The sequence below is a fragment of the Protopterus annectens genome, chromosome 8.part0 (genome assembly GCF_019279795.1).
Source record: "Protopterus annectens isolate FY-2018-M chromosome 8.part0, PAN1.0, whole genome shotgun sequence".
NCBI classification, from domain to species: Eukaryota; Metazoa; Chordata; order Ceratodontiformes; family Protopteridae; genus Protopterus; species Protopterus annectens.
Genome location: NC_056741.1, coordinates 1,092,268,916 through 1,092,289,455, shown reverse-complemented (window position 1 = coordinate 1,092,289,455; position 20,540 = coordinate 1,092,268,916). Strand labels below are relative to the sequence as shown.

Below are 20,540 nucleotides of genomic sequence, written 5' to 3'. Positions count from 1 at the left end.
ATTCACATTTTCCTAAAGGTAAAGCATTAAGATGTTTGAGTTTATACTTCAAAAACATCAATAATTACATTACCTGCAGATAATATGAACATATGGCACTGTAAAAATAGCAGGATGAAGCTATATAACTACATCACTTTTGTATTCACTATCTTATCTATAATCTAATCTCACTGCCACTCTTGCTCTTCCTAACTTTATTCCCTGCTCTCCTATCTTAAGTCTCTACACTTTCATCCAAGCATTTTACCTGTACAGTTTCCTAACCTTACACTTTCATCCAAACATTTTACCTGTACTGTGTCCTAACCTTACATATTTCCTCTTTCAGGGAAAAGTACCTACAGCTACTCTTGGGTCCTATAACTAATCTATACCACACCTTACTATATCACAACACAGAAAAGTCTTCCTCAGTCCCTCTAATGGCAAAGCAAGACAACCTTTACCAAAAGGTGGCCTGAGGTCCTACACCTGAATATTAAATTCTAATTATGTTTATATAAACATTTTGAATTGTACTTGATAAACTACATTTTCAATGCCGAAGATAAAGAAAGTCTATTTAAAAAAAAAAAAAAAAAACACATCAGGACCTGCAAACAGCCCCCCCAAACACATTTTACAATGCCTCCAATAAAGAGCATTCTTCTTACTCCTAAGCTTCTTCAATAATAACACATGAAGTTCATACAATTCATCCGGAATACATTTGATTCATCCTCGTATACGTTTGGCATCAATCTAAAAGAGTTCTCTAAAGGTCATCTCCATTCTTCTATTAGTTTGTATAAAATTCATCTAAAAGATTCCTCTAAAAGTTATCTTCATTCTTCTATGCAGAAACCACAAACGGGTGTAGCCCCGCTCCCCTATCCTACCCCCCATCAATTACATTTATGCACACCCATGCTCCACTTCAAAGTTTTTCTTGCCCAATCACAAACTAGTTCCTCCTCTTCATTAATACCAAACACCCATTCCACTTAATCCTAACTCATCCCCTACATAGCCTCACTACATATAGTCTAATTACTCCCTTACAGTACTCTCCACAAATACATTTACAGACAACCAAATTTCCTTTCTTATCCTCCTCATCCTGTAAACATACATCATTGTACTTAAATTCTAACAAACTTCAAACCTTACTCACATTAATTACCCTAACACTAGTAACACATACCACTTCCCTCAAGTTTTCACAAATTAACCTAACTTCAATATCACCCATGTATTTAGCCCACCAAGGCAAAAATTTGATCAGCTTCTCAAACATATCTGCAAGCCTCATCAAGACTAACTTATTGCACTTTCTAAACAACAGATTCTTGACCGCTCTTTAGAATCTACCCCAAAGCTATATCCAGTCCCACTACAGAACAAAACAATAGCTAGCCACTACAAATATCCCCCCCCCCACCTTAATAACCTAAAACAATGTGGTGACATCCACCCCAACCCTGGATCCCCTCAAGATGCACACAACCTCTGACACCATTCTTAAAACATATGTACGCAGCATATGTAACAAAATAACCGATTTCCAGTCATGGCCATCAATACTCCCCAGATATAGTAGCTCTCACTGAAACTTGGTTAAAACCACATATCAAAGACATAGTACATTACAGCTGGGTGGGAGGAATTCTCAGAAATAATAGAATCAACAAAAAAGCGGGTGGTGAAGCATTACTCTATCCCAACACTTACACAGTTCTACCTCTCCAAATCTATTCCCACCTTTAGTAATGCTGAAATTCTCATAGCATTTCTGAAAAAAAAAAACTCTGTATTACAACAGTATACATTCACCCAGGCCAAAATATCCCTATTCTGGAAGACATTCTCTCATGGGTGTCCAAAACATCTCTAATTAAACAATAGTCATGGGAGATGTCAATATCCACTGGCTAAACCTATCCTCCGACTCACCAGCAAATAGTATCCAACTTCATGGTTTTACAACTAATCACCTCCCCTACTAGAATACAAAACAACCTAAGCTCGGCCGTAGATTGGATCCTTGTCTCTGACCCCCTCAAATACTCAAAACTCCAATACACTTCCAAATAAATTAAGCGACTATCTACCAGCATATACTTATAGAACCACCTCCCAAAAACCCAAAACTCATACCTACAAAGCATCCATAAACCTAACAAATTTCAGTCAAAACCTGTTTAATAACACATTAAAAATAATTTAACTGGTCTCCATTAAAAACTCTACCACTAGATGATACTATTGGCTATTTTAACAAATTATTCTTAGACAAACACAACCTAGCCCCTCTTAGAACAAATCGAATGAAGGCTAATCATGCACCTGGCTAACCAAACAAATACTACAAACTAGACAGAGAGCTTGGAAAGATTGGCTAAAAACAAAAATTACACCAACTGGCAAAACTACAGGCAACTGCTTAACAAAGTTAAAAAAAATCAAATCAGTGAATGCAGATAAATATTACTTTTCACAGCAAATAACCAACCATAAAAACAACCAAAAAACTTTCTGGGATACCATTACTTCACTTCTCACCCCCAGGTCCACACAAAATTGTTCCCCAAATCCAGACAAAATACCAACAAAAATAGCTAATATGTTTAACACCCACTTCATTGACAGCATAGCTACATTAGTCTAGGCTTTAACTCTAGTACTAACTCAGACAACCTCATGAATTCCCCCCCCCTCCCCCACAAACAATCAGTAAGGACACTAATACTTTGCCTACCCAAAATCAATATCCACACAATACCTCCTTTCTCTTTGCAAACAGTTCCCACTACATTAGTTCAAAAACTTCTACTCAAACTAAAACCATGCTCATCATCCTCTGACTACCTTCCACCAGAGTACTTAAAACTTGCTGCTGACTTACCCTGTCAGTATTCTTATTAAATCGACCCATTACAGAATCTCATGTCCCTACCCTCTGGAAAAAAATCAATCATAACTCCCTTACACAAAGGTGGGAAAGCCAACAAGCTTACAAACTACAGATCCATCTCTATCCTTTCTTCCCTATTTAAACTACTTGAAAGGTGCATACATATTAAATTGCTAAAACACTTTACATATGACAATCTCCTTAAAACCACCCAACATGGCTTCAGGCCAACTCACAGCACAACAGCAGCTCTCATCTCTTTCACTGACATAGAAAACAAAGCCAGGGGCTCCAACCTTCACGCTTCCATAGTACTACTACACCTGTCAAAGGCCTTTTACATGGTCTCACATAAATTACTTCAGCAACTATCTGCAATAGGTTGTTTACCAATGTCAATACAATAGTTTAACAGCTATTTACTCAATAAGCAACAATGCATAAAATGGTAAGGTTGCCTATCTCAATTCCAGAACAAAAAAACTGGAGTCCCACAGGGGCCCATTCTAGGACCCCCTCTCCTCTAATATATTCATTAATAACTTACACACTGCCTGCCATAACAGCACACTAATCCAATACACCGATGATTCCACTATCATCTTGTCGCACAACATCCCCGACCTACTGCAAAAACAGACTATTTACCTCTACTGAATCATGGTTGAACAATGCAAGATTATTGCTTAACCCTAATAAAACAAAACTTTCACTCTTCTCTCCTAAAACTAACACATCTGAATTCAAAATCTACTCTCATAACAAAACTTGAAATTGAAACTAACAAGTGCAAAACTACTGGGAATCACCATTGACAAACTCACATTTGATCAACACATACTTAAATGCCATTAAAAAAACTCATTTCAAACTAGGAACACTCTACAGACAAAACCGTTACGGAACCAAACACTATAACAACACTAGCAAATACTATCTGATCCCATGTCTACTCTAATCTGCATGCTTTTTTTTAAAACCAAAACTCCAATCTTGTTACTATAAAATAGCTAAGTACGCCACCAGCTCATCGTACCGCACCCATTACTGCAATGCCCTCAAGGAGCTTAACTGGCTAGAATTCCCCCAGTATCTTGACTACCTTCAACTATCAACTGCCCAAAAACTAATACATAAACCTGATAGCTGTACAGCCCTAAAATCCATCCTACATACCTACATTCCCACCAGAAACCACTGATCAACCAATAGATAACTCACAAACATACGCAAGCCCAACAGAAGAACAGGCGAGAGTCTATTCTTATGCAACAGCCAAACTATGTAACAACCTACCAAATAATATCACCAGTATAGACAACTCCAAAAAGTTCAAGCTCGCACTAAAAAAATTACCTCTACAATTCCTGGACCTGTCTTCTCCCAACACCTAATTTTCCAACCCTCCTGTGTTTCTTTCTCCTCTCTACTCTCATCTTCCACTTGCCCTCTAGCACCCTCTCTACTCTCATCTTCCACCTGCCCTCTAGCATCCTACTAACTTTAATCTTCCTATGTCTCTTTCCTCTGCTCCCTCTCATCTTCCACCCACCCTCTACCATCCTACCAACCTTGTAACATCCACCTTCAGCTGTCAGTCCTTTCTTTTCTTGAAACTACTTAATACAACACATGATATAGTCTCCTAGTTACTCAACTCTTCATGTATATTTTACTATCATCTCTCTCCAACGCCACATAATGTTCTGTGTTTCTAATCTAATGACTATTATACTCTGCAAACATTATCTAAATGTAAAATCATTAAGTGCATTCTCCACTACCTAATGTGTCTCTAAAGTCTATGTAATGATGTCTTTAATTTGATGACAAATTAACTGCTATTATTCTTAAGTTATTATTGCAGCTTTTCTCCCCAGGCCTCCGCTGAAAACGAGTTTCTGACACAGCCGGACTTTCCTGGTCAATAAATAATAATAGATAAATGAAGTTAAAGCTTAAAGTGAAAAGAAAATCACCTATGCAGTTTAACCCAAAAAACACATTATAAATGTGGACATAAATTCAGATGCATTAAAGCAATAAAACACAAAAACACAGAATGAAACTACAAACAGAACGGTACACAGATTGTTTTGGTATGAGTGATGAGGTACCCCCAAAGGGATATTCTTCATGTCACAGCAAAGAAATACTTTAGGGAATGACTATATGAACTAAAAAATAGTTAAAAACATTATGTAACATCTGAATATTTACAGGTAAACAAAATGAAACAATACTACTAAAAACTACTCTCACTGAAAAGCAATGACTGCGCACAATGCACTCATTACTTGGAAATATGTCATCAGTTGCAGAAAAAAACACTTGCTTTAGATGTATGTACAGACAAATTCATCTGATCCTTACCTTTGTACTTAAGTCGTGAATGCATCATTAACTTATCAATAACTACGTGCATTTGCTTGAGGTTCCTAGGGCAAAAGTCCTCTCGTTTTGCTTTGTTCTGCAGAAAGACTGGACAACAGGATGATAACTTGTGACATTAACTGTATTTACTCCTGGCAGGTCAACATTTTTCCCAAAAAACAATTACATGAGCAGTTAATCCAAACAACAAATGTATTTTTATTTTATCAGATAAGCCATAATGAGGTACTGCTTCAAGAGTCCTTGGCTGGATATGCCCGATCACAATTTGGCACATTTTTTTTACGAAATCTTGTGTTTGGGGATATCCATGTATATGTACCAATGAACAAATGTAAAACATCTATTGAAGCACATATATCCAGAGTCAACATGTTTGCTTCTCCCCACCAACAGCAAGCACATTCTTCGAAAACAAGTAACAACAACAAAGATTTGACAATTACATTATTAAAAAAGCAAGAAACAAGTAAATACCTGGACAAGTTGCAGGAAATTCCAACAGCTGCAACAGACAGAAATTCATCCTTAGGGAGGACAGTATTCCTGGTCCCTCAAGCAAGGTCCTCTTATTAAGAAAAGCACAGCAGTAAACTTTGAAATGCAGGAATCACTGCTGCAGAATCATTTTTGACAGATGGGAATTAGCTGCTAGGTAGGAAGTATGCTCATCCAGCCTGATATACACAGCTTTGGGCATCCCCAGACTGTGCTGGTCCCCTTCTCTTCCTGAAGGTATTGGGTATAAAAGGAAGCACAGCCCATGCCATTTCTATTGTTTTCTGCAAGCAAAAGGAGAGAGACATCCATAAAGGAGTGCCTCAAGTGTCAGTAGGAAAGACTAGGACCAGAACTAGGGATAAAAGAGTTAGCTAACCATTCAAAAGGAAGAGGCAGGAAAGAAAGCCCCAGCAGACCTCCAAGACAGATTTCTCACAAACTGAGACAGAAAAAATTGTGTTTGTGTATAAGAATCAGCAACTTCAGCAGTAATCACTGTATTCAAGTATTTACTAAAATAGTGAGTTCATTACAGACCTGTATTATGACCATCATAGTAATCAGCTCTGCAATATCATCCATGATGGGAAGATGACAAAAAACATCTGGGGCCCTGACTGAAGATTTATGGTGGGGGAGCCTGCATACCCTACAGGACTTCAGAGACAATCCTTGCTTTATTCCTTGTTTAGACATATAGCACCTTGAAAATGTGTGTACAGAAATCCATCTGTTTACCTCACAAATATTGTGAGCTGACCCATTCCAGCAGAAAGCTGCTGAGTGGCTGCTCCCCTAGGAAAATGAGTTTTAAGGTGATCTCGCACAGATTTTCCATAAAAATTACAGGAGAAGAAAATAAAATTATCCAGCCATTTACATAATCTGCTTTGACACCACCTACTTTTCCTTTCCTTAAAGGAGGAAAATACTTGATATGAGCTTCTGAATTCTTTGGTTCTACATTGCTTAAAAAAAAAAAAAACACCTTAATAAATGGCTTAGGTTAGAGCAACTTCAGAGACCACTTTCAGACTAAAGAAGGGATTTAGACCTTAATGACACCCTGAGTTTACAGAAGACAGTTTGGGGCTCATATACTAGAAGTGTTTGCAGGCAGAAATTCTGTATGCAAATGTAAGTTCAACCAAAACAGAAAGGAACTTCATAGCACAGGATCTGGCTGGTTGGGCGTTAGCTCTTCAATAAAAGAATACACCATTAACAGCCCTAGAAAACTAGTCATTCTATCATGGGGTTTTAATGGTGTACTCTTTTACTGAACAGCCAGACAACAGAAAAGTAAGCGATGGACTACTGGGAAGGCATACTGACTTTAGGAATTTTAATGAAAACATTCAAATTCTTTATTAAACTATATAATGGGATATCTAAAGCATTGCACTAATGCCCCTTCCAGTCTGATCCAGAACTGTTATATCATGAAAAGAACTTCATCTTCTTACCCAAATATTTCTTATTAACAGGTCTACAGGCTTCTTGCAGCAGTACTTGTGGTATTTCAAGTGAAAGCCTGCCCCTCTAATATATTACAGCTCTGTTTTCCGGGCAGTCAACTTTACTGATATTTTGGGCTATCAATATGCCCTTTGTGTCAGCAAAACAAGTGAGTCCATCCTTTCCAAACAAAGAAGGATGGAGAAAAAAATACTGTCTTGACCAGTAAGAGACTATTAGGATCAACCATACAGTACAGTTTTGTACCTACCATAAATGTAGATGTTCGAGTGCTAATACAGCTGCAGTAATCACAGATGGGTTTTCTGCCGTCAGGCAGTCCCTCGGTCGGCCGAATTCCAAAGTCTTGGTCCGGCGTCGGTTGTCGTCGCTTTCTCTTCTGACGTCAGCGAGGCCAGAGTATATAAGACACAGCCGACGCCATGTTCTTCAGTCTTTCTTGCCCCAGATGTCAGGTGCCCCCAGAAGGAAGGCAATACATAAATTATGCTTATATGTGTATACATGCAATGCAATATAATCCAAAAACAGTGGTTTCAAGCAAATAAACCATAGAAGGATAACCCAGTCAGGTTGTATGAAGAGGTTATTAGGCCCCATGCCTTTACCAAGTGGGGAAGGAGGGAGGGAAACCTGTACTGCAGCTGTATTAGCACTCAAACATCTACATTTATGGTAGGTACAAAACTGTACTATGTTCATCGTGCATACAGCTGCAGTAATCACAGATGGGTAGAGTCCCAAAGCTACACACAGGGTGGTAGGTACTAGGGGGAACTGGGTTGAGCCAGAATGCCCTGCAAAACAGCAGTGGCAAAGCCTGCTCTGGTTCTGGAATATAAAGGCAGGTGGTAGTGTTTTGTGAAGGTATGTACAGAACTCCAAGTGGCTGCCTCCAGAATATCTTTGGTAGGAACTCCTCTGAGGAAGGCTGTAGAGGTAGCTGTGGCCCTGGTGGAGTGTGATCTGATACCTGTAGGAACAGATTTCCCATGATAGGAATAACAAAACCGTATGCAGTGGCCTATCCACTTTGAAATAGTCTGCTTGGAAACTGGCTTCCCTTGAGCCCCTACAGCATAGAACACAAAGAGTTGTTCTGATTTCCTGAAGGGCTTTGTTCTATCCAAGTAGTAACGTAGCTGCCTATGGATGTCTAACGAATGTAGCAGCCTTTCCCCTTTGTTTTGAGGATTGGGGTAAAAGGTAGAAAGGTGTATGGCTTGATTTAAAGCTACCCTGGATACCACTTTAGGCATAAATGATGGATTGGTATGAAGGGAAACCCTGTCCTGATGGAAAATGAGAAAGGGCTGCACTGCCATGAGGGCCTGTAGTTCCGAAACTCTACGAGCTGAAGTGATAGCCAGAAGGAAGGCAGTTTTCCAGGACAAATATTGCAAATCTGTTGAGGCAGCTGGTTCAAAAGGAGGCAATGTTAATTTTTCTAGTATGTAATTAAGATCCCAGGCTGGTATTGGTTGTTTCCTTGGTGGTCTAATATTCTTAGCCCCTCTGAGGAACTGGCGTAAGAGTGGGTGAGAAAATAAAGGAGGATCTGTGTTGTATTCTGCAGAAATGGCTGAGGCATGGATTTTTATGGAAGAAAATGAAAGTCCACTGTTCAGCAACTCAGCTAGATACTGTAATACCTGAGGCAAGTTCAGTTTTCTAGGGTCCTGGCCTTTTTTCTCATTCCAAGAACAAAACCGCTTCCATTTTGCGGAGTAAGCTTTTCTAGTAGATGGCCTTCTGGCCTCCAAAATGACATCCTGCACCTCCTTGGAGAGTAGGGTCTTTTGTGGTGTTAAGGAATTTTCCATGCAGCGAGATTGAGTGTTTTCAGCTGACTGTGGAGAGTTTTGTAGCTGTGCTGAGTCAGCAGAAGAGGCATTAGAGGCAGGGACCAGGGAGGAGTATGTGTTAGGCTCCTCAGCAGTGGATACCAGTGTTGCCGTGGCCAATCTGGAGCAATCAGTATCATCTTCGGTCTGTCTGCTCTTGCTTTCAAAAGTACCTTGGGCAGAAGAGGCAGAGGTGGGAATGCGTAAACTGTCCATGCTGTCCAACTGAATGAAAGTGCGTCCACTCTCCAGGCCTTTGGATGAAAGGTCCTTGAACAAAACGCTTCCAATTGATGATGCCTGTGGGAGGCAAAAGATCTATGTCTGGCCTCCCCCACACTTGGGTTATTTCTGTAAACACCTGAGGATGTAACTTCCATTCGTGTGGATCTGTCATATATCTGCTTAAATTGTCTGCCAGCGTGTTTTCCAATCCTGGCAGGTACTGGGCTTGAAGTTCGATTTGCCATTCCAGAGCCAAGTTCCAAAGAGTCATGGCTAGTCTGCACAAGGGGTATGAATGTGTTCCTCCTTGTTTGTTTATGTACCACATTACTGTGGTGTTGTCTGTTCTTATCAGTAATTGCCCTGAATGCAGGAAGTCCTTGAAAGCTGTAATTGCATTTATTACTGCTAGCATTTCTTTTTGATTGATGTGAAGGTGCTTTTCTTTTTGGGTCCATATGCCCTGGATGCACCTGTCCGTCATGTCGCCCATGCGTAATCTGAGGCGTCTGTTGTGATGACTTGCTTTGCTTGAGGCTTACAGAATGGGAGGCCTGTGTTTGCTTGACATGCTTGGGCCCACCACAGAAATTCCTTTTGCAAACATGGGATTATTGGTATTATTGTTTCCAAACTGTGACTGTGTTGAGACCATAGGTTTTTTAGGTACCATTGAAGTTTCCTCATATGCAGCTTTGCACATGGGATTAAAAGAATGCAAGATGCCATGAATCCCAGAGCCTGCAGGATTTTCCTTGCAGTAAGCCTGGTACATTTTGCTAGTATTTTGAAGTAATGAGATAGTTGCCCCTGTTTTTCTGGCGTAAGATAGGCCATCTGGGTGTTTGTGTCCAAATTGGCACCCAGGAAAGTTATTTTCTGAGATGGTGTTAGCCTTGACTTCTCTTTGTTGATTGTGTATCCCAGAGAATGCAGTAACCGTGTCACATATGCCAGATGTTAAAGAAATATGTGTTTCCTGTCCGCTTGGATCAGGCGGTCGTCCAAATAAGGGTAAATTTGTATCCCTTGAAGTCTGCAGTAGGCAATCACTGATGCCAGGCACTTGGTGAATACTCTGGGCGCAGTAGATAAGCCAAAGGGCAATGCAGAGAATTGATAGTGGATTGAACCTGCAAGAAATCTGAGGTATCTTCTGCAGCTTTGTCTGACTGGGACATGCAGGTATGCCTCCTTGAGGTCCAATGTTACCAGCCAAAACTCCTTGCCCAGCATGGGAAGAAGTTGCTGTAATGTGAGCATCTTGAATTTTGGTGCAGTAGAAATGTGTTTAGGATGGATAAGTCCAAAATGGGTCTCCAGTCGGTTCCTTTCCTTGGTACCAGAAAAAGCCTTGAATAAAAACCTTGACCTTGTTCGTGAGTAGGTACCTCTTGAATAGCTCTCATGCTTATGAGCTTTGAAATTTGTAGTTGTGCCTCTGCCCTTTGATTCTGTGGCAGGTTTGGCATGCCTCTCATTTTTGGAAGTGTGAGAAAATGAAATTTGTAGCCTCTGTTTATAATGTCCAGGATCCATTTGTCTGTTGTGACAATATGCCAATTGGCTGCAAATAATGCTAGCTTTCCTCCCAAAGGTGCTGCCAGCTGGGACGTGCTTGGCATGAAAATGAGGGAGTCATTGGGTTTGCTTCCTGTATTGTTGTGCACTGTCCTCGCCATCTCTTGGTGCTGGAGTTTGCCATTGTCGTCCTCTATATGATCCTTGTGATTGCCCTCTGCCCCTTGTGCGTCTGTTTCTACCTCTTTGGGGCTTGTCAGTGGCTGGAAAGGACCAGTTTTTTCAAGGCCAATATCTGCTAAAAGCGTGGTGGTTGGACCTGTAAAAGGCTTTGACAGTTTGCATAGATTTGGCTTTTCTTCCATTTTCCGTAGTATCTCCTCAGCATTAGTACCAAACAGCACATCCCTTTGTAAAGGAGCATCTAGAAGTTTAGCTTTGACATGATCAGGCAAGTTTTGTTCTCTAAGCCAGGCATGTCTGCGAATGACTGATCCTGTAGCAGCCGCTCTACTTGAAGCCTCTAGTGCATCATAACCACATTGTAAAGTGTGTTTACCCACTTGTTCTGCACTATGCATCATATCCTGTAACTCCTTTAAATCTGGTTGTTCAGGTTGAGACATTTTATTCCTTAATTGTGATAACAGGAACTGTTGATATTTAAGCATATGAAACTGACAATTTAAGGCCCTCATGGCTAGGGTGGCCGAGGTATATACCTTTTTACCCCACCTTTCTAAAGACCTTGACTCCCTTTCTGCTGAAGTGGATTCTTGGCAGTGGAGGCCTTCAATCCATTGGGGCCTTGTGAAATGGTTTCAGGGTCAGCATTATGACTTTTGAAGAGAAATTGGTGAGAGATGGGTACTCTGTAATACCTATCAGGTTTGACTGGTGCAGGAGGCAGAGAATCCGGGCTAAGGCAAGCCTCCGAATAAACATCATCAAGTATGTCCAAAACAGGGGTTATCGCCAGAGATCTGTGTTGAGGTAACAAAAGAAATTCCCTAAGCCTTTTCTTAGAATCTGAAAAGTCTTGGCCTTCCCAATGGAAGTGTTCCCTCAAGGTGTGCAAGGTTTCCCCAAAGGAAAAATCCTCAGGAGGAGATACAGAAGGGATGGACTGTTCTGCATCCGAATCCTCAAAAGGGGAGTAAGAGTGTTCCTCTGCATCAGAATGTTCTGATAAAATGGATCCCTGATCAGAAGAGGGAGAATCTTCCTCCACTCTGGGTCTCTTGTCTGGAGGGGGTTGAGAACCTCTGATAAGAGAAATTAAATCCTCAGCCATTTTAAGCATCTGTTTTTTAGGCATGGGACCTGGAGATGGGCCCTGTGCAACAGGCCTTTTGGGGTGCCTGGCTGTTTTGGATTTAGTAAAGGCCTTAATGGAAAAAGAAGATGAGGGTCTGAAGACACCATGGGTGGAAGTGGACCTGTCCACATTAGTAGGCTCAACATTAGCAAAGGCTTCGGTGGTTGTAGTCTGGGAAAGGGCCGAGGTCCCAGCGGTCTCGGGTACAAAGGACACCGCCAAAGGAGTGTCGTCGGTAGTCAGGGACTGCAAAGGCGTCTCGCTGAGAACCGGACCACGTGTAGCCTGTTTTGGCGTGGTGTCGGCGGGGACTGCGGGCCTCGCGTGTCGGTCCTTTTCCTTGCGTTTTTTGGACAAAACGGTAGTCGGAGTGTCCGACGACATTTTATAATCAAAAGCTTTACCGAAATAGTGTTGGGCGAACTCCGCCCGACGCATAATAGTGCGTTTATTGAAGGTAGCGCAAAAGCGACAGCCCGAGACGTCGTGGTCTGGGCCTAAGCAAGGTATGCAGAGGGAATGGAAATCCTTATGCGGTATTTGCTTCCCACAAGAAATACAATTATTAATTTTTTCTGACATCGGTCCGAGGCAAGAAAAGTTTCCCCAACGGGGTACTTAGCTTTAATGAAGACTTCGGTTTCCAAAATTTTCGTAATTCAGGAGCTGGCCGACCAGCACTTGCGAACTGCTTCTGCTTTGGGCACCGCGAGGCAAAAAAGACTGAAGAACATGGCGTCGGCTGTGTCTTATATACTCTGGCCTCGCTGACGTCAGAAGAGAAAGCGACGACAACCGACGCCGGACCAAGACTTTGGAATTCGGCCGACCGAGGGACCGCCTGACGGCACAAAACCCATCTGTGATTACTGCAGCTGTATGCACGATGAACATCCTTTTTTCCCTTGCCTTGACATGCAGTAGAGCCTTTGAGGAAGGGAAAAAGAATAATAGGAGCACGCCAGACCGATGATAGTGGAGAACACTGGATCCCGCATAAATCGTATTCACGAATGAAGATGCCAGTGTTGCCTACATCGCTACCAACACAATAACACTTGTGAAGCTTTAAGAACTTCAAAATACATTTTACAAACATTTAGTAGTATGAAATTATAATGTATGTTATTACAGTCAGTCATGCTGTAAGCCTCAGTTACTTATCAGAAAAAGTACAGTTGTGTACCTACCATAAATGTAGATGTTAGAGTGTATTCACTGTTGCAGTCATTACAATTGGGTTATCCTGCTGGCAGGCTACTCCGAACTCCAAAGTCTAGGTCCGGCGTCGGTTGCTGTCGCCTCTTCCCTGACGTTAGTGCGCCAGGGGTATAAAAGATGCAGCCGAAGCCATTTTCTTCAGTTTTTCTTGTCCCAGATGTCAGGTGCCCCTAAAAAAGTAGGCTAAATTATGCCAATAAGCATGCATACAGAAAAAACAACTTTTCCTTCATCTACAAGCAAACACACCACATAGGTTGTATAGAATAGAGAAGTAGAGACAAGTCCCAGCAAAGAAAAAGGGGGATGGTGGGAGGGTAACCTGGACTGCAACAGTGAATACACTCGAACATCTACATTTATGGTAGGTACACAACTGTACTATGTTCATCGTGTTTCACTGTTGCAGTCATTACAATTGGGTTGAATCCCAAAGCTAAGGTTCGGAGGCTGGTGCTAAATAGGATTAGGAGAGGCTATCAGGCCCTGTAGAACTGCAGTGGCAAAGCCTGCCCTGGATTTTGAGTAGATAGGTAAGTGGTAGTGCTTTGTAAATGTATGCACCGAACTCCAAGTTGCAGCCTCTAAGATGTCTTTGGTTGGTACTCCTCTCAGGAAGGCTGCTGAAGTGGCTGCTGCTCTGGTTGAATGTGGCCCAATACCCGTAGGTACTAATTTGCCATACTAAGAATAGCAGAAACGAATGCAGTGGCCTATCCACTTTGAAATAATCTGTTTTGAGATGGGCTTTCCTTGTGATCCTGCAGCATATGCCACTAGAAGTTGTTCAGTCTTTCTGAAAGCTTTGGTTCTGTCCAAGTAGAAGCACAGCTGTCTGTGAATGTCCAAAGAATGCAGAAGTCTCTCTCCCTTATTCTGTGGGTTTGGGTAAAAGGTAGGCAAATTAATTGTTTGGTTAAGGGCCACACTGAACACTACCTTAGGCATAAATGCAAGGTTTGTCCTCAGAGAAACCCTGTCATGATGGAAAATAATAAAAGGTTCCACAGCCATGAGTGCCTGTAACTCTGAGACTCGTCTAGCGGAGGTTATTGCTAGGAGCAGAGCTGTTTTCCAAGATAAGAATTTTATATCAGCTGCAGAGGCTGGCTCAAATGGAGGCAGTGCGAGTTTTTCCAAGACATAGTTGAGGTCCCATGCAGGTATTGGGGCACTCCTTGGAGGTCTTATGTTTTTGGCCCCTCTGAGGTACTGCTTTAGTAATGGATGCGAAAAAATAGGTGGATTTGTATTGTAATGAGCAGAAATGGCAAAGGCATGAATTTTAATTGATGAAAAGGAAAGGCCTTTATCCAGCATCTCAGTTAAGTATTGCAAAATCTGAGGAATATTTGGAACAATCGTGCCAATGCCTTGTGCCTGATTCCAGGCACAGAATCTCTTCCATTTTTCTGCATAAGATTTTCTGGTGCTAGGCCTCCTGGCCTTCAGAATAACATCCATCATTGCTTTTGAGAGAGGTGTGTCTTGAATGGCTACAGTATCAAACATGCTGCCAGGTTTAAGGCCCTGAGTTGGCTGTGCAGTATCTGACTGTCTTGTTGGGTCAGTAAGTGAGGAATTTGAGGTAATGTCCAAGCTGGACTGAGACAAGCTCTTTAGGATTGGGTACCAGTGCTGGCGGGGCCAGTCTGGGGCAATCAGTATCATTTTTGGCTTTTCTAGTCTGACCTTGAGGAGTACCTTGAGAAGGAGAGGCAGAGGAGAAAAGGCATATACTGTCAGGTTTTTCCAGTTGAAAGATAGAACATCCACTTTCCATGCTTGCTTGTGATAAGTCCTTGTGCAGAAATCCTGTAGTTGGTAGTTGTGAGGGGAGGCAAATAGGTCTATGTCCGGGCATCCCCAGTTCTTTGTTATCACGCTGAATATTTGTGGATCCAATTTCCACTTGTGGGGATCCATTAGGTTTCTGTTTAGTTCGTCTTCCAGAGTATTTATCCTTCCTGGCAGGAATTGTGCTTGCAGAGGTACTTGATAAATCAATGCTGTGTCCCACAAGTTCATGGCTAGTCTGCAGAGAGGGCAGGAATGTGTGCCCCCATGCTTGTTTATGTACCACATGACTGTAGTATTGTCCATCTTTATCAGTAGTTGTCCTGGATGAAGTAGATCCCTGAAAGCTGTCAGGGCATTCTGTACAGCTGGCATCTCTTTTTGACTGATATGTAGATGCATTTGACTTGTGGACCATGTGCCCTGAATACATCTTCCTGCCATATGGGCCCAGCAGGCATAATCTGATGCATCTGTTTTCAATGTCTGCCTGGCTGTGGGTATGGTGAATGGCTGTCCCGTGTTGAGGTGACAGGCTTTTGCTCACCATCGAAACTCCTGTTGCAGGCAGTGAATGAGGGTAATTATTTTATCCAGGCTGTTGCAATGTTGAGTCCAAACACTTTTTAGATACCACTGAAGTTTCCTTATATGCAGTCTTGCATATGGAATTATTAGAATGCAGGATGCCATGAAGCCCAAAGCCTGCAGAATTTTTCTTGCAGATAACTGGGACTTTGTTGCCAACATTTTGAAATAAGTAGTCAGCTGTCTGTTTGTCTGGCGTGAGATAAGCATCTGGGCAGGTGTATTTAAGCTTGCACCCAGGAATATTATCTCTTGAGAGGGTGTACGAGTTTTGATTTCTTTTCATTTACTGTGTACCCTAGACCTGTTAGTAACCTTTTTACAAACACCAGATGCTGTAGTAGAGTGTCCTTGTTCTCTGCTTGAATAAGGCAGTCGTCCAAGTATGGATATATTTGTATTCCTCTTTGTCTGCAAAATGCAATCCCTGGTGCCAGGCATTTTGTGAAGACCTTGGGCGCAGTAGATAAGCCAAAGGGCAGTGCAGAGAATTGGTAGTGCATTGAGCCAGCCATAAATCTGAGGTATCTTCTGCATGATTGTCTGATTGGGACATGCAGGTATGCCTCTTTTAGGTCTAAAGTCACAAGCCAAGCCTTCATGCCCAGCATGGGCAGAAGCTGCTGCAGAGTTAACATTTTGAATTCTGGAATATCCAGGAATGTGTTTAGGATAGACAGGTCCAGTATTAGTCTCCAGGTTTTGCCCTTTCTGGGTACCAAGAATAGCCTTGAGTAAAATCCTGTTCCCTGCTCTTGCTGTGGTACTTGTTGAATGGCTTTCATGTCCATGAGGGATAAAACTTGTTTTTGTGCCTCAGCCCATTGATTGCATGGCAGGTTTGGCATACCGTTTGGCCTTGGCAGGGTGTGAAAGTGGAACCTGTAGCCTTGAGATACGATATTTAAGACCCATTTGTCCTGGGTGATCCTGTGCCAATTTTGTGAGAAAAGTGCTAGTTTTCCCCCCAAAGGAGCAGTCAGAAGATAAGTCCTTGGTGTTGGTAGGGGAAAGTCACTGAGACTGTTTCCTGTATGGCTGCAATTTTTCCTCTCCACTTTTGGAGGTAGAAGCACCCCATTGCTTAGGCCTATATGAGCCTTGGGGCTGTGACCTGCATCTGGGACGTCTATATCTGCCTCTTTGTGGCCTGTCTGACACTGGAAAGGACCAATTCTTTGTAGGCCAGTTCCTACTAAATCTGGGAGGCTGTACCTGTAAGAAATCCTTCACTGTTTGCATAGATTTAGCTTTGTCCTCCATTTTCTTCAATACTTCTTCTGCTTTAACATCAAACAAGGTATCATGTTGTAATGCAGCATCTAATAGTTTTGCTTTAACATGATCAGGCAGATTCTGCTCTTTTAACCAAGCATGCCTCCTAATGACAGAACCTGTAACTGTGGCCCTGCAAGAGGCCTCTAGAGAATCACAACCACATTGCAAAGTATGCTTTCCCACTTGTTCAGCTGCATGCAATAAATCCTGCATTTCTTTGTTTTCTGCACATTCTGAATTTGTCAACATTTTCTGTTTAAGCAGTGACATAAGATATTGCTGATATTTAAGCATATGAAACTGACAATTTAATGCTCTTACAGCCAAGGTAGCAGAAGTATAAATCTTTTTTCCCCATCTGTCCAGGGCCCTTGAATCCCTATCAGAGGGAACAGGGTTTTTTTTGCAGTGGAAGCCTTGACCCCCTTGGAACCCTGAGAAATAGTTTCTGGGTCAGCAGCAGGGTTTTTGTAAAGAAATGTATGTGAATCCGGGACCCTGTAGTATCTGTCTGGCTTTACAGGGGCTGGTGGTAAAGAGTCGGGAGATAGACCGGACTCTGTAAAAACATCATCTACAATGTTTAAAACAGGAGGAATAGCAAGGGGTCTGTGCTGGGGTAATAAAAAGAAGTCTCGGAGTCTTTTCTTGGATTCAGAGTAATCTTGGCCTCCCAATGGAAATGCTCCCACACAGTATGCAGGGTCTCCCCAAAAGAATAATCCTCAGGAGGAGAGGCTGAAGGGATGGATTCTTCAGCATCAGAATCCTCATAGGGAGGAAGGGAATATTCATGTTCAGAGGAGGAATGAGAGGAAATGGAAACCTGATCTGAAGATTCATATTCTATCTCTTGCCTAGGCCTCTTATCAGGAGGAGGATGGGAACCCCTGATCAAAGTAATTAGGTCTTCGGCCATTTTAAGCATCTGTTTTTTAGGCATGGAAGTCTGTCCAGGAGAATGCTGTACTTGTTTCTTTGTCTTTAGAGCTGCTTTAGTCTTTGCCTTTGAAGCTGAGGTTGGCTTTACATATAACTGTGTAGGTCTGAAAACACCCTCAGAAGCCGATGCCTGCTCAGCGGCACCGGACCCATCTGAGGGAATAGTTTCTGAGTGTCCAATACCTTGAGTTTCCAGAGGCCTAGTTGGCTCCATGTGGGAGTCGGAAGTGGCCTGTGGTTCTGAGGTAGTGGGTGTCAGGGGCTGCGAAAGCGCCTCACTGAGAACCGGCGACAGGCCTAGCGGAAGGCTCGTCGTCTGTTTTGGACCTCGGATGCCTGTCCTTTTCTTTTTCCTTGTACTTTTATAAACTCCGGTCATCGGCTGTTCCAACGGCATTATATAATTGAATCTTCGGCCAAAATAATGAAAGGCAAAATCGTACCGAAATCTAGCACAAAACCGACAGCTAGCAATGTCGTGGTCAGGGCCTAGGCAAGAAATACAGTAAGAATGAAAATCCTTATGAGGTATTTGCTTCCCACAAGAAATACAATTAACTTTTTCTGACATCGGACTGGAGCAAGAAAAAAAATTTTCCCCAACGGGGTACTTAGCTTTAATGAAGACTTCGGATCTGAAATTCGTTTCTGAAAATCTCAGGACTTGGCCGACTGGCACTTGCGAACCTGCTTTTGCTTCGGGCGCCGCGCGGCAAGAAAGACTGAAGAAAATGGCGTTGGCTGCATGTATTATACCCCTGGCGCACGGACATCAACGAAGAGGCGACAGCAACCGACGCCAGACCTAGACTTTGGAATTCGGGCCGACTGAGGGTAGACTGCCAGCAGGATAACCCAACTGTAATGACTGCAACAGTGAAACATGATGAACATCTACAAATTTCAGGACAGACAGGGCAAAAATCACAGATGTTAAAATTTAGTAGAACAGGTTTTGTATCAAACACAAATTTTCTGAACTATGAAGTTCTAATGTCTGGCACTGATTAACTGTAATTTTCAGTGGTTTACCAGAAAAATCAGAGATTTAATGAGGAATGGGAAAAATATGAGGCAGAAATCAAGGTCATTCTACAAAAATCACACAGCTGTAGAAATGTTTCATATTAGCTTTTAGTGAAAGATCTCTTGGCATCGGCTACTGATTTTTTTTAAGCTTGTTTGCTGGGGTCTTGTCCGATGTATCTTTTTATAAAACACTGTTTGTGATAATGTTTAGTACATTGCAGAAATAGTGAGCAGATGTCAAACTACACTAATTCTAAGCAGTATGCAAACACATTACTATGATCCAGTGTTTTCTATCATCACTATCAGACCTGCCCTCCAGAGCTGCAAAAGGCATGGATTAGCTAAGTGTTCTTCCATGGGCATCCTGAACAAAACTTCTGCACTTTCTGAATTGGGAAATACAATAAACTAAACATACAGGGGTTCTGTAGTGGAGCATGAAGATGTGAATACTTTAGTCCAGACTCTGCTCATGGGGACTTTTAGAGGATCTGCTTCAGACAGTACTCGTATGTTGGTCACAAGGAAACCCATGTTTAGTTTTAGGCACGGAAAGTGGAAACGTCACTGAAGCATCAGGAGTTGCTAACACAGCCATGTAACCTACAGAAAAGAATGGCAGGTTTACTGACTAAGTCCACTTTTCTAATGTAGCACAAATGTGACAGTATGCACCAGTACAGGGAACAAGTACCCCTAACTTTGGGAGCTTCAATGGAATAACTTCTGAAATGGAACAAAAGGATGAAACCAATCAGATTAAATTCATGTCCAGCTACCCCAAATTCACACTCCTTTTCCAAAATACCCATTCAAAGAAGCGTAATGCAAATATTTTCAAGAGCAGCGCTATCAAGCTGCGTTTACTTTCTACAATAATCAAGAGACGTCAACTACCTCCTCAGATAACTGCATCTCACCTTAAAAATGTTCTACCTCGTCTGCTTTATCAATTTATCCTTTCCCTTTTATGTTCCAGTTTCCGTTTTCAAATTCACTCACTATCTTCCCCATCTCTTCTTACTGATTTACTTTACTTCCTTCTTAGCCCCAGTTTCATCTCATTTTCTAGTCTCTAGTATGCCTCACCCAATAAGTATCATACTTGCGCAATCAAAAGCTTATCTAGTAGACTGTCCGGCAACATGACTAATGTAAATTTGTTCTCTTGCTCCACACTTTTTTTCCTGTATACATACATTCTGCACTTACTGAAACCCTGATGACTTTTGAAACTGTGACTGCTACTTGGACGAGACTCAAAAATCAAGTGCATCTTACTCCTGAGCTGAGCCTGAAAAAGGCTCATCCGGATAATTGCTCTACCAATAAAATACAAACAGTCCCCAGGTTAAGGACGAGATCCATTTTTTAGTCTGTTCTTACATCAAAATTGCATGCAAGTCGAAACACATACACATGGTTCTTATTAAATGTCAGTCAAATGTTTGCCTCAGTCTAGCATTTATTTTACTTTTCTTTGCATATAAAACACTTCAGAAAC

At 41.9% G+C, this 20,540-nt stretch overlaps 1 protein-coding gene across 2 annotated transcripts in view; it reads right to left on the bottom strand.

Moving 5' to 3' along the window:
- SMG9 (SMG9 nonsense mediated mRNA decay factor) overlaps positions 1-20,540 on the bottom strand; it is a 684,281-nt gene that overhangs the window by 367,054 nt on the left and 296,687 nt on the right. For both annotated transcript variants that reach the window (XM_044080557.1, XM_044080556.1), the window contains exon 10: positions 5,270-5,377. In XM_044080557.1, coding sequence (XP_043936492.1) covers positions 5,270-5,377 — 108 coding nt within the window. The remainder of the gene's footprint in view (positions 1-5,269; positions 5,378-20,540) is intronic.